At 49.8% G+C, this 11,996-nt stretch overlaps 5 protein-coding genes across 5 annotated transcripts; 2 read left to right on the forward strand and 3 right to left on the reverse strand.

The window, feature by feature from the left end:
• Positions 1-426: 426 nt before the first annotated feature.
• Positions 427-2,041, reverse strand: F5891DRAFT_1138355 (uncharacterized protein; the record flags this gene model as incomplete). The annotated part of the gene is made up of 5 exons (XM_041364854.1): positions 427-820; positions 875-1,311; positions 1,401-1,829; positions 1,881-1,918; positions 1,993-2,041. The coding sequence occupies 5 exons, from the start codon at positions 2,039-2,041 to the stop codon at positions 427-429; spliced, it is 1,347 nt and encodes a 448-aa protein (XP_041231247.1).
• Positions 2,042-2,224: 183 nt separating this feature from the next.
• F5891DRAFT_621820 (uncharacterized protein) lies at positions 2,225-3,559 on the forward strand. The gene is made up of 7 exons (XM_041372499.1): positions 2,225-2,439; positions 2,499-2,522; positions 2,570-2,771; positions 2,824-2,946; positions 2,992-3,165; positions 3,214-3,297; positions 3,348-3,559. Exons 1-7 carry the CDS (start codon positions 2,365-2,367, stop codon positions 3,479-3,481), a joined length of 816 nt encoding a protein of 271 aa, XP_041231248.1. The 5' UTR covers positions 2,225-2,364; the 3' UTR covers positions 3,482-3,559.
• Positions 3,560-3,572: 13 nt separating this feature from the next.
• On the reverse strand, positions 3,573-7,579 carry F5891DRAFT_1005901 (uncharacterized protein). The gene is made up of 4 exons (XM_041360407.1): positions 7,072-7,579; positions 5,193-7,018; positions 3,869-5,134; positions 3,573-3,817 (listed from the first exon to the last, which is right to left on the reverse strand). Exons 1-4 carry the CDS (start codon positions 7,406-7,408, stop codon positions 3,638-3,640), a joined length of 3,609 nt encoding a protein of 1,202 aa, XP_041231249.1. The 5' UTR covers positions 7,409-7,579; the 3' UTR covers positions 3,573-3,637.
• A 405-nt stretch (positions 7,580-7,984) lies between these two features.
• On the reverse strand, positions 7,985-9,186 carry F5891DRAFT_622042 (uncharacterized protein). The gene is made up of 3 exons (XM_041372502.1): positions 8,779-9,186; positions 8,095-8,728; positions 7,985-8,024 (listed from the first exon to the last, which is right to left on the reverse strand). The coding sequence occupies exons 1-3, from the start codon at positions 8,931-8,933 to the stop codon at positions 8,016-8,018; spliced, it is 798 nt and encodes a 265-aa protein (XP_041231250.1). The 5' UTR covers positions 8,934-9,186; the 3' UTR covers positions 7,985-8,015.
• Positions 9,187-10,271: 1,085 nt separating this feature from the next.
• On the forward strand, positions 10,272-11,983 carry F5891DRAFT_1182730 (AB-hydrolase YheT; the record flags this gene model as incomplete). Its single annotated transcript, XM_041366206.1, has 8 exons — positions 10,272-10,456; positions 10,510-10,578; positions 10,631-10,663; positions 10,715-10,797; positions 10,855-10,956; positions 11,016-11,221; positions 11,277-11,305; positions 11,353-11,983. 8 exons carry the CDS (start codon positions 10,272-10,274, stop codon positions 11,981-11,983), a joined length of 1,338 nt encoding a protein of 445 aa, XP_041231251.1.
• Positions 11,984-11,996: the final 13 nt, after the last annotated feature.

Below are 11,996 nucleotides of genomic sequence, written 5' to 3' on the forward strand. Positions count from 1 at the left end.
TCAGTGACCGATAGCTGCTCGATGCTACGACCATCACTCTCGCTAAGCAAGCACTACCTAACACAACTGACATTCCTTGACATGATTCAGCGACGACCTCGGAGGGCATTTCGGTAAAAGTTAAACAAGTGGTATTTGCCGCTACAGTGCAAAAATCAGTTACCAAACGGTCAGTGTTGCCGGGAAATAAGTTGATGTTCCATGTTCTCTGGTTCCACCAGCTTTAATGTTCCAGCTTCGTAGTAAGTGTATGGTCATGACATGCAATATCATGATTATGCTAAATTTTCAATGAGACATGATGTCGTGAAGTATCCGAGTGCCACATGAATTTTAATTGCCCTCGATATGATAGTGCCCTTGATGGATCAGCACAAGGACATCGAGTCATCGACCCTATTTCATGAGGAAATAAATGTCATCAACTCAGAAATCATCCCCTCTCAGCGTACGTTCCTTGACAGCCGCGGCTATCAACAGCTCTTCCCTCCAAAGTGTCCGTATATTCTCGCACATCCAGGGAAGCCACCGGTCACTGCCACCATGACCATACTCCTCGGCGCCATCGTTCTCGAGACTGTCCAGACCGGCCTGGGCTTTGGTGATAACCGTATCGCAAATCGTGATCAACGACTCCTTCCAAGCGAGTTCGTTTCCATCAGATATAATCTCTCGTTTGCCTGCTATGACGTCGTGCCACGATTGGATGGTGTTATGGTGGATTGTATTATTTGAGACAAAAAGACAATGAAGTCTTAATGCTGTAATCAAGCGCCAGGATGGCTGCACTGATTCCGCCGAGCAATATAGGGTCCAATCTCTACGGTAACTTAATGAGGCAACTTAGTTGACCAGAAGTTGAAGACGTACATACCCCCAATAACCTTCGTCCTCAAGGACGCTTTTGACGAAGACACCGGATTTGTGATCGAGTATCAAGGATTCCACCACATCTTGTACATCGACTTCACCATCCGCAATTTCAACGTTGCCCAATGACTCGTTGACAAATCCGTATTCGACGAACAGCGTCCGATTAGAATGAGCCCCGTAAGCCAAAAAGATCTCTTCGCCCTCTTGGACAGATGCATCTGCTGGCGAAAGAAATCTAAATCCAATCTGCTTTACCGGCACAGAGTCCCAAATATCGGCCTCTGATGGAGCTGGAGTCATACTATGCAACCCGTTCGGGGTATGGTTGGCAAAGTCGAGGATGGGACATAAGGTGAGATTATCGGGGTCTTCCTTTGATGCTTTCAGACGGTAATATATGCAGCGCGTGTTGACTGGAGGCGAGGTGGATAAGGGAGTCTCGTTCATGCAGAAATTACGTGCCATTCAACCAAGCCCACGCGTAATTGCTGGTAGAAACGTCGTTATCGTCCAAATAGGCATCATACTTTGAAGAGATGTATGAATTCGCAGTCTGCTATGGCTTTAGACGACGAAACTGAGTGAGTATTTCCTACCAAGTACGCTCGGATTGCATCCCAGTCTTGACAAAATCGGTCATGCAGCTTAACCAAGCATGCATGCACACTCGGCGGGAGGTGCTTAAGCAGTGGGACCCCTCCGGACTCCAGGCCACATTTTGATTGCACCATCCAGGTCAAAGGATGACTGTCGAACTCCCTAGGAAGTGTCGAAATGTATGGTCCATAGTGAGGGTCTAGTGAATCCTCACTTCCATGCGGGCGGTTGATATACAGATGCAAAGATATCATTTGCGTGGCGGTCAAAGGAGTGGGTCCAGATGTTGGATGGAGGGACTTTAACGTCCTGATATTCATCAATGCCTGCGGCGGCACTGCAAATAGCAAGGAAGATGGCTGTCCTATTTGTCAGGGCAAGGCTCAATCCATATTCACACGAAAGCTCACAGTACACAACGTTCGAGCAAAAAGACCATTCCCAGCAGCTGTGTGTCCAGACGGATGTTAGATCAAGCGGTGGCCGTCCGGAAAATTGAAGTAAATCGGTTGGTGACTCAACTGGGTGTTTCTTTGCACTCGACCAGCAAGTCGCCTGTTCCTGTTTTCATCCCTCGAGTCCTCAACCATGCCAGCAGCTTGGGCCATCGATAATTCAGCGACGATTGCGAGTTTGAGATGCTCGCCATCGTGGAAATGTTGACGTTATTCCCACTATGTGCCATGGCCATGCAAGGTCATGGGACTGGAGAAAATATGCATGTATGCGGCTCTCCGCGGGTCGTCCATGATGGAAATTCCGGCCCGTGACATGTCATAAAGCTTGAGATCTATTGCTTCTTCGTGCATCTCTTGCATTCGACGAGCAGATACTATCCCCGCAGAGCATCCGTTCACCCAGCAAGTTTATTAAATCCAATTTCTTACTTGAAACATGACCGTCTTCAACGCATCTCGCCTTCTTGGCAAGACAGTCCTTATCACGGGAGCAAGTTCTGGTATCGGAGCGGTGTGTACAAACCTAGCTTTGAGGGAGACACCAATACTGATCTGATCATCGACTCACAGGCTACCGCCCTCTTGTTTGCCAAGGTAGTCCGCCACGACATGCTATATTTCTAATCATTCATATCTCATAGGGAGGCTCCAACGTCATACTTACCGCTCGACGAGCAGATGCGCTACAGAAAGTTGCAGATGAATGCACTGCTGCCCACAAAGCAGCTGGCCTGCAACATGGCGGCAAATTCTTCACTATACAAATCGACGTTTCGGACAGAAATCAAATCAATGGCCTCCTAGAAAGGATACCTGTCGATCTCCGCGAAATAGACATCCTCGGTGAGTAGATCTATCCTCTGTAGTGTTCATATGAATTTGAATTCGGTTGCAGTCAATAATGCTGGATACGTCGTGGGAGTGGACAGAGTTGGCGACCTGTCTCTGGATAACGTGGAGGGCATGTTCGCAACCAATGTGTTTGGCTTGATCGCCATGACCCAGTTGTTCATCAAGGGTGTGTATTTCAGCCCTTGGTCATAACTTTCACTCAGCCTCGTAGACTTCAAGAAGAGGAAGACTGGACATGTTATTAACCTTGGTTCGATCGCTGGCAGGGAAGCTTATGTTGGGGGCAGCATCTACTGTGCGACAAAACATGCTGTTAGTGCATTTACGGGCTCTCTCATGAAGGAGCTTGTCGACACTCCCATTCGTGTCACCGAAATTCAACCAGGTATATGAACCACTATTGCAACCAGGGTTAAACTCAAGTCGTTGGTAGGTATGGTGGAGACCGAGTTTTCTCTCATCCGTTATAAAGGCGACCACTCCGCAGCAGACAAAGTCTACGAGGGACTTCAGCCTCGTGAGTGGTTTAATATACCTGTAACCCGCATACACTCACACATCACAAAGTGGTGGCTGAGGACATTGCAGAAGAGATAGTCTGGGCTGCATCGCGCCCTCCACATGTCAATCTCGCTGAAGTCTTCGTGCTCCCAGTGAACCAAGCCAGTGCCACCCTCAGTTACAGGGCGCCGAAGCTGTAATATCCCAGTTCTGATTTGATACTCGAAGTCATTGTAACATAGACATTCCCTACAAGCCGATAGAAGCGAACGACAATGTGTCAGAGACAATAAGGATACAGCATCGACAGCATCGACAAATGCGCATTAGAGAGTGAATAGAATAATGCAGCCTAGCTAACTTTTCGATTTCTTACTCTTCGATCTGGTGATTTTTGGGGGTATAACCTCTTTCACCACCACCTCAGCGTCGTTGTCATACACAAACTTCTTTACCACGATGTTCTCTGGGTGAAGGTCAGTGAGTGGATGCTGCTCGACATCCACCACGTTGCCCAGAGTGTCTAAGCGAAGATTCTGGAGGAAGGTGAGCAAGAACGTAGTGCAAAAGTCACGCAAACCACTTGCCTTGGATGTCGGGGCTAAGCAGCTTTTCTCTACGACAAAGTCCTTAGTCCACGAGTGAGGTCGAGGATGAACCTCATCCAAATAAATTTCCGTGGATAACCCCTGATGCCACTTCACCCGTTTGCTTTCTCTTTCCCCTTCCTGCTGAGGGCCTTCCCCAAACCGCAAACGTTTGACCGGCCGATCAGGCCTAACTGGCGTCTCATAATCCTCCACTTCTCCTGGTCCCCTACGATGCTTAGTCCAGACCATCCCATCATTTTCATCATGTTCTTTATCAAATCCAAGGATGGATTGATCATCCAGTTCGCTAGCACCTTCACAATCACTCAATCCGGGCCCATCTTCACCCCGCTTCGCCCTCCGCTCAGCTCGTTCAAGTCTTTGCCGATCCCTCATATCTCTCTGTTTTTGCGATATCGTCCGAACCTTGATTGCAGGGCTCTCTGGCCTGGTGCCCTCCTTGCGAACTACTTCCCTTTCCAGCTTTGCAAAAATTTCCTGGTTCTTTGTAGTGTTGGAAGTGGTGAGGGCTTGGAGGGCAACTGCGCTCATCCCCATGAAGCCCTCGCCCTCAGAGCGCCGTGAACGTCGAAGCTGGAGAGGTTGCGTTGAAGTGGACGAACCAAAAACGTCGCTGGCATGCTGCGCTGCAGGCTTGCGTCGAGACGTTCGACGGCCCCGACCTCGGTTTGCTGGTGGCTGTTGTGCAGATGCTTCCACCGTTTCTTTGGGCTCAACAGCATCATGCAATGGCTTCGCAGGTTCAGGTTCTGGTAGAGCAGACAGGGAGGTTGAATTAGGAGGTGAAGATGATTGGCTGACTGGTGCCTCAGATACGATCAAAATCTGCGGGCTGCTGTTGTGGTCATCGGCGGCTGGAGAATCAGATGCAGTCGGTTTGGTGGGCGCTGCATAACGCGCTGATATGACTCCGGGCTCGACTTTGCGGAACTTTATAGGACCAGGCGGCTTCCGAGGACTCGGCTCTGGTATAGAGGGAGCCGTTAGTGGGAGACCAGGTGCTGCTTTGGGGGCATACTTGCTACCAAGCATTCCGGGCACAATCTGGCGGACCATCACAGGATGAGTGGGGGAAGATGTAGTAGTCTCTTCTATGCCACGCTTTCGCTTCAGGGTCGAGAGCACTGATGGCTCTGCTACAGATTTCCCGTCGAATTTTCGATTTGGAGGTGGAGCGACAGATGACTCTTCGGAGCTGCTACTGCCATTGCCAGCGGGAGTTGATTTGAAAAGTGGGACACGCTAATGAGTACAATTCATGTCAGTACAATGTAGCAACAAGCCCGCCTGGAGGGCTTACCGGTCCAGTACCAAAGGCAGGTAACTTTGCAGTTGTAGATGAAACCGGTTTCTTTGGTTGTGGTCTAGCATAAGGCTTGGCGCCAATTCTTGGTATGCGACTACCAATAGAGGGTTGTTTCAAACTAAACTTCACAGGACTGGACGACGACGTGGCCTGATTAGCGATCGAATCTTCTTCGACAGCCTCACATCCTTCTGCCTCTTCAGGGATAGATTGCGGGAAATCTGTCCCTGTTTTCTGCCCAGTCACTAGAGGGAACGGCAGTCTGGCGCCAGATCTCGGCTTGGAAGAAAAATTAGGGAAGGTAGGCTCTTTGCCTTTGTTATCAGCGACGCGGGGTAAGGGATCTACAGAATGACTTCGGAGAGGTTGAGAGACAATGGGTTTCGGTTCCGCTGAGGCACTTCGGGCCCTCGCACCTGCTGGTCGAGTTGGAGAGCACACAGGACTGTTGAAATCTGTGATTAGAATACGCTTAGCGGGGCTACGAGATGGGTCGTCCAACGCAGGGCGCGAAAAGACGGGTCCACGCATGCCCACCAACCGTGTCGATGCGTCACGTTTCGCAGACAATAGCATGGTGTTTTGTGAGGATGCAGAGCCCTGTACGAAGGCACCTTGAATGGGCACCCTTCTCGCTGGTGTGCGAGAGGCATCGTCGACGGTCAAGGAAAACTTAAGATGAGAGGAAGAACCGAGTAGATTTCCATTCGGACGAATAGGTGTTGGAGCGACAACCAATGGCCGCTGTACAGTGGCCAGGGGATAATTTGGTTGCTGAGAATCTGATTTTGGCCTCTGTGGTGTCAACAATGGAGGGTCCAAAGATACCAAAGAAATTTCACGTTGTGGTAGCGAATACTGTCCCTCTGGGAGTGGTGTAGATCGCTCGGACGGCAATAAACGCGTTAAAACATCCGCGGACTGAGGAGAAAGGGACCCTAATTCCCTTTGGAAATTGGGGGTGTCATATTTCCCGTTTAATGCCCGTCTTCGTGATCGTCGTCTCTCTTTATCTTCTACCAATCCTTGAATATCAGGGTATGGATCATGATCAACAGTTTGCTCATCCCGCATCAGGGGAACGTTCCCCTCGGGCGCGGTTGTTGCCGCCTTCGATTTTCCTTTGAGTTTCGGCGTTTCCGGAGGTTGCTGTGTATGAGTGGTTTGGTTGGGGCGTGGAGTCCCACTAAGGCGTGCTGATCGCCGCACGGGTAATCTTGCATGTTCCTCAGTGACATCCGGTGCGCTGGAGGTGGCGACTAACGGCGAAGGAGAGCTGGAGCGTGGTGGTCTAGATTCCATGTCAGCCGGTGGGCATCCCTGAGGAAGCTTATTTAGGCTATCCGAGGAATTAGACCGTTCTACGCCGTCTACACGAGGGCAAGGTATGACAGAAGGATGCTCTGGGGATTGCGAGAGGAGATCATCCACGCTGGACGATAAAGTTTGAATTGGAGAACCACAGGGACGTCGTTCTGTAGAAGATTCCGCAGTCTTGACTAGTGCGGAGCAAGATTCAAATGAGATGAGATCGGGCTGAGAAATGTTACCAGCAGAATCCTGTGGAGGCGAATTCTGATTATAGGAAACTTGATGCTGCGGTGGTTCTTGTGACAAAGCACGTTCTGTCGGGGAGAACTGGCTCAGTCTCTCACGCAAATTTATGGGGCGAAACGGGCTAGGGGGTGCAGATATATCTGGGAATGGTGTGTGTCCATCCCTCATCATAAGACCAAAGTAAAGGGTGGGGTGGGCCCGCGGAGGAGGGGAAGGATTATCGCAAGCCCGCATAATTCGACTTGCAAGAACGGAGGATGGTTCTGAAAGTCCATGTTTGGAATGTAGCTGCGAAGAGCAGACGAACAGAGCTCACCGTTCTGGCCCAAGGTATCATTCTCAGGCGTGTCTTCACGAGATAGATGAGCAGCCACATCAGAGATCTCATCTGCATCTTCGTCACTTCGTTCGACACTTTCGTCCTGTGCGCGCGTGATTTCCTGTGGCGATGGAAGGGCATGGAGAGCAGGTAGTCCCGATGGACGAAGGAGAGAGTCGACGGTGCCAATACTCAGCCCACGTCTTCGCGTGACCTCGCTAGCGATGAGTCTCTTCTCTGGTGATTGCACTGGACCGAAGTAGACTCTCGCAGTTGAGCAATTGACAGCATCACTGTCGGTGGAAGCAGGGGAGTTGGTGTCGTCGGTATTCATCAAATTGTCCACGATTGTTGCAATATCTATGGACGTTAAATGGAGAGCCGTAAGACATTCAGTACGGCGGAACAACAAAATCGTTCAAGGCCTTGAATATAGCAGAGTGATGATCGACGATCGACCAAAGCTGCCGAACGGTTGGCTGTTCACGACATGCACAACCAACACAAACGTCCATGTACGCGTCACACGTGACTTATGCAACCTCACCATTTTCACCATCACTTTCACTTTCAAAGGTTGTACACAAAGCTACTCAAAGGCGTGTCTCATCTAACCTGCATGATACGGTGCTCTCGATTTCTAAGGATACAGGACAAGACAAACACAAAGTCCAGCAAACATAATACAGGGTACATGGGCCACGCCACTAAAACGTTGCTACGGGCGGGATCACGAAATGATGCTGCATGCTGGACTTACAATCTACGGATCTATACGAGAGGATGCAAATGGACGTCTTGAATTACACGTACTATGAGAGTCCTTTGTCTAGACCGAGGGCTTTCGTCAAGATAGTGCCTCCACCTGCATCGCGGTGATCGGTCGTTCAGCAGAAGAATTTCGACGGGTGGATGTGATCGATGTTGCACGATAATCTGCATCACGTGAGCTATCCTGAGGATTTTGTTTCAGCTACACCTGTATTAACGTTTCCTGTCCAGACCGATGACGCCACCCACCAGTTGTTTTTCTTTGGCAAGCAGTTCAAATGTTCGCGTCTGCATAGCCAAGGACGACTTCATTGCCTCCAGCAAACCTTTATAGTCAACGTTTTCCTCCTTTACAGGAACCGCTGTTGGCGTAGATGATTCCACCCGACGACGTTTTGAATCTGGTGATCGCGACCATGCCTTGGACCCATGTTCAGCACCTGCTGCTCCATTCTCTCTATCGTCGTCGGCTGAAGTATTTTTCAACTCTAATAGCTCGTCCAGCTCCCCCCAGGATTGGTGCCGTGCCTTCCGTTTGAGCAAGAGCGGACTGTAAGATCGAAAATATGACTGCAGAGCCACATCCGTTTCTGTGTGCAACAATGCAATGGCGCGCTCCAAGTTGATATCTGTCGTTTTTACAATGGTCGTCACGATATTTGAGAGCAGGCTCTCCCACAGAGAATCTAGTTCTCTAACGCGCGTTGCCACGCGCTCTTTGGATTTCGCGTGACTTGTTATAACGGCTGCCAAAGCAGGAGTCACCGCCATCGCAGTAGACGGTGCAGCTTTGGAAAGCTCGGTAGACAACTCCGTAAATGCCTTTAATTTGTCTTCTTCCTTGTCAAGCTGACATGAATCTTGAACCAGCTGACTACACAGCCTGTTGCTTTTTAGTCTTCCCATATGGATCAATCACAAGGGGTCTCTTACCTTGCAAGACGACTAGAGAACTCGTTGATGACGTCGATGGATCTTTTTTTGTCGTCTCTCGATTGAAAGGACAGATTTCCTGGCGTCATCTGAGAAGCATCTAGACGGTCTTTTCCGTGGCGACTGCCGCTCTCAGGATTGTCACCTGATTCCATAACTGAGGACCGGATTGCATGCTGATATCCGTCAGATTAGATCTTGTCGTCCGTAGAGCCGATATGGAATACTGACCCCCTCGATTCTCTTAGATCGCTTTGAAGAATGTAATGCCCTCTCTTCGTCAGCCCTCTCCCGGGAAGACCTTCGGACATCCCTGGAGCGATCGCGCTCACGCACATAACGCTCCCATGAATCGAAGTCCCTATCACGGCGGTCACGCTGAATAGGTTTTACTTCGCGGTCGCGACCGCGCTCTCTATCGAGCTCCCCATGATTTCGCCTAAACAAGTCAGATTGTGGCACGAGTGGCGATGAACGAGGGCCTCGTTGTAAAGGACTTGTCGATGACGCTTTTGGCTTGTGTTTCGGTTTGGTCTTGGATTTTTCGCATTTGGTATCATTATAAGCAGACTTTTCGGGGTTGACGCGGCCTTTATCCCATTGGAGATCAGATGGGTGAATAAACCTGCAGATCGCCAAGTTAGGACGTGTACATGTCGAGATGGAGGGCATGACGCGTACCGACAACGACTCCCTTGGTTGCAGAATGGCTTTATACCTTTACCATGCTCATCAAAATACTGTGAACACAGCGGGCAAACCGATGGACGCGTCCGACGCGTCAGCGGAAGATCGATCAAGATTGAACTTGGGAGAGGTACGTACACGACAGCGCATTGTCTTATAGAGCGACATGATATTGGTACAAGGCTACCTATTGGCAGTAAGAGAAAGGTGTGTCGTGGCGGTTGAGAATAGGCGCGAAATGATAGAAAGAAAGGCGGGGATGTTAGCTTTATAGTGTGGGCCTCGTCCAGGGGTGTGACGGAGCGCGTGACTCGTCCGAAGCTTAAGCTTTGCGAGCTTCTTCGATGCTTCCGTTGCAACTCGCCGCCAGATGGGCATCTGATCCCCAATGATATCCACGACAGGAGGATCTGTTGAGTTGGCGACCCGCCCGCACTAGTATCATGTTCGCCTGGTGCATATAGCTAGATCAGTTATCTTGCCATCCGACTACTAGTACACGGCTGAAGCGTCTAAAGATCTTGTTTGGGTTCAGCTTGCATTCACGCTATTGGGAAATCATGATCGATATCGCAAAGATATTGTGTCCATACAGTAGCGCGCGTGTTGATCCCTCTGCACGAGGACTTGAGTTGTAAAGGCGCCGGCTTCTCACAATCAACTAGCTCCGGTTTCATCGCCTCGACTACTCACAGATTTCCATCTTGTCTAGTCTTGCTCTTGTCTGTCCTTACCCTGCAATTGAGCGACGCTCGCTCTGCTCCCACCACATCGTCTTATATTCTCGCATTCTCATGCTGCCTAATATGAGTTCATTTTTCAACTGGTGGAGTGCACGCTATACCACGGAAGTACGATATCCAAAAGAATCCACTCTGATAGTCACAAAAGAACAACATTCGAACACAACCAGCGTTTTTCTACGCGATTTTGTGGAGCGACGATGCCCATCACTCTATTCGGAGTTCCGTCCCGTATGGTGGTTGCCCAAGTACGCCAAAATATTATTATTATTGAGTTTACAGGTTGTTCATGCCAACTCAGCGGCCATATGCAAACTCTCTATTGCGTCCTCGGAGATTTTTCAGCCAGAGATAAGGTGGTGTATAAACGGTGATGATGTTCATACGGACGTTCGACAATGGACTCTAATACAATAAGTTAGGACCCTGCTCCGCCTGCTCGACGGCGGAACCCTGTAAGTTCATTTCCGGCGTCTGTTTTCGATGATATGCTTCACATCAACTAGGGGTTTGGACTTCACACCGGCGGATGACAGCCATTTGCCACCTGACACTCCAATCATCGTCGTCCTGCATGGGCTCACAGGAGGTATGAAGACTTCTACATGATAAACAGCTGGAATCTAATCATCCAAACTTTCTCAAGGTTCATACGAATCGTACGTGAGAGCTATTCTCTCTCCCGGGTGCGTGCCGGTCCACCAGGGCGGACTCGGATATCGTGCAGTCGTGGTTAATTTCCGCGGATGTCAGTTCCCATTCTAAATGGACCCACAAACATTGTCATGGATGTTGATTGTCCCGCAGGCGCAGGCGTCCCGGTCACGAGCCCACAACTCTACTCCGCCGGCCATACAGATGATCTTCGTCAAGCTTTATTCTACATATCTCATCGATACCCAGAAGCACCTTTATTGGGACTATCTTTCTCTCTTGGAGCGAACGTTATGACACGGTATGTCGCAGAGGAAGGTGAACGTAGCCGTTTGAAATCAGCATGTGTTCTCGGATGTGTACGTGCTTCGCAGGTTTAAGCTTGAACAGTGACAATTTCATTTATCAAGGAAGCCCTGGAATTTAGCGGCGAATTCCTCCAAGTATGTCCAACATCTTTCTTACGGATCCGTTTACTGACACCGGCCAGGCTCTTGACGACGTATATTGGACGTCATGTTTACTCGAAAGGCATGGGCCGGAATTTGGTTAATCTTCTGAAGCGGCATGTTAGCACGTTTACATCCGATCATGAGGTCGCTAAAGCTGCCGCTGTGACTATGGCCCTCACTAAACCCACGATCGATATGTTTGACGAACACTTCACGAGAATTGGTGGTGGTTCCTCGCCTCCTTGGCCCTTCGCATCAGCAAATGATTATTATGAATATTCATCAAGCCACAATGTGCTTAACAAGATAAAAATCCCACTTCTAGCCATCAACGCTGCAGATGACCCTGTGGTTCAGGATGTGCCAATGGATGTGGAAGGTAATGGGTGGGCAATCATGGCCCTGACACCCTGCGGCGGGCATCTTGGATGGTTTGAATCAGACGAGGTATGGGGAGAGATCAGGCGATGGATCAAGCGCCCGGTGTTTGAATGGCTGCGTGCAACAGGAGAAGACTTTGTTCGTTCGCCTCCACGTTGGCGACCATTGCATGAAGAGGGCGGCTTTATCAAAGAGGTTGGCGTCGATAGGCTGGGGTGCAAAGAACTAGAAGGAAGCGATATCATTATGGGTACAGAGGGAGAGGCCGGGTTGCTGGCTGGGTTGTAATTTGAAGAAACAG

Source organism: Suillus fuscotomentosus, assembly GCF_016647785.1.
Source record: "Suillus fuscotomentosus strain FC203 chromosome Unknown F5891scaffold_6, whole genome shotgun sequence".
Classification (NCBI taxonomy): Eukaryota; Fungi; Basidiomycota; class Agaricomycetes; order Boletales; family Suillaceae; genus Suillus; species Suillus fuscotomentosus.

What these genes read in the sequence shown, in the direction of transcription:
- F5891DRAFT_621820 (XM_041372499.1), top strand. Translation starts at nt 2,365, where the DNA reads ATGACCGTCTTCAACGCATCTCGCCTTCTTGGCAAGACAGTCCTTATC. An exon ending in CCGCCCTCTTGTTTGCCAAG is followed by an intron (nt 2,523 to 2,569) that starts GTAGTCCGCCAC and finishes CATATCTCATAG; the next exon opens with GGAGGCTCCAACGTCATACT. An exon ending in CTACGAGGGACTTCAGCCTC is followed by an intron (nt 3,298 to 3,347) that starts GTGAGTGGTTTA and finishes CACATCACAAAG; the next exon opens with TGGTGGCTGAGGACATTGCA.
- F5891DRAFT_1005901 (XM_041360407.1), bottom strand. Translation starts at nt 7,408, where the DNA reads ATGAATACCGACGACACCAACTCCCCTGCTTCCACCGACAGTGATGCT. An exon ending in TGATACCTTGGGCCAGAACG is followed by an intron (nt 7,019 to 7,071) that starts GTGAGCTCTGTT and finishes ATGGACTTTCAG; the next exon opens with AACCATCCTCCGTTCTTGCA. An exon ending in CTGCCTTTGGTACTGGACCG is followed by an intron (nt 5,135 to 5,192) that starts GTAAGCCCTCCA and finishes TGTACTCATTAG; the next exon opens with CGTGTCCCACTTTTCAAATC.
- F5891DRAFT_622042 (XM_041372502.1), bottom strand. Translation starts at nt 8,933, where the DNA reads ATGGAATCAGGTGACAATCCTGAGAGCGGCAGTCGCCACGGAAAAGAC. An exon ending in TTCTCTAGTCGTCTTGCAAG is followed by an intron (nt 8,729 to 8,778) that starts GTAAGAGACCCC and finishes AAAAAGCAACAG; the next exon opens with GCTGTGTAGTCAGCTGGTTC.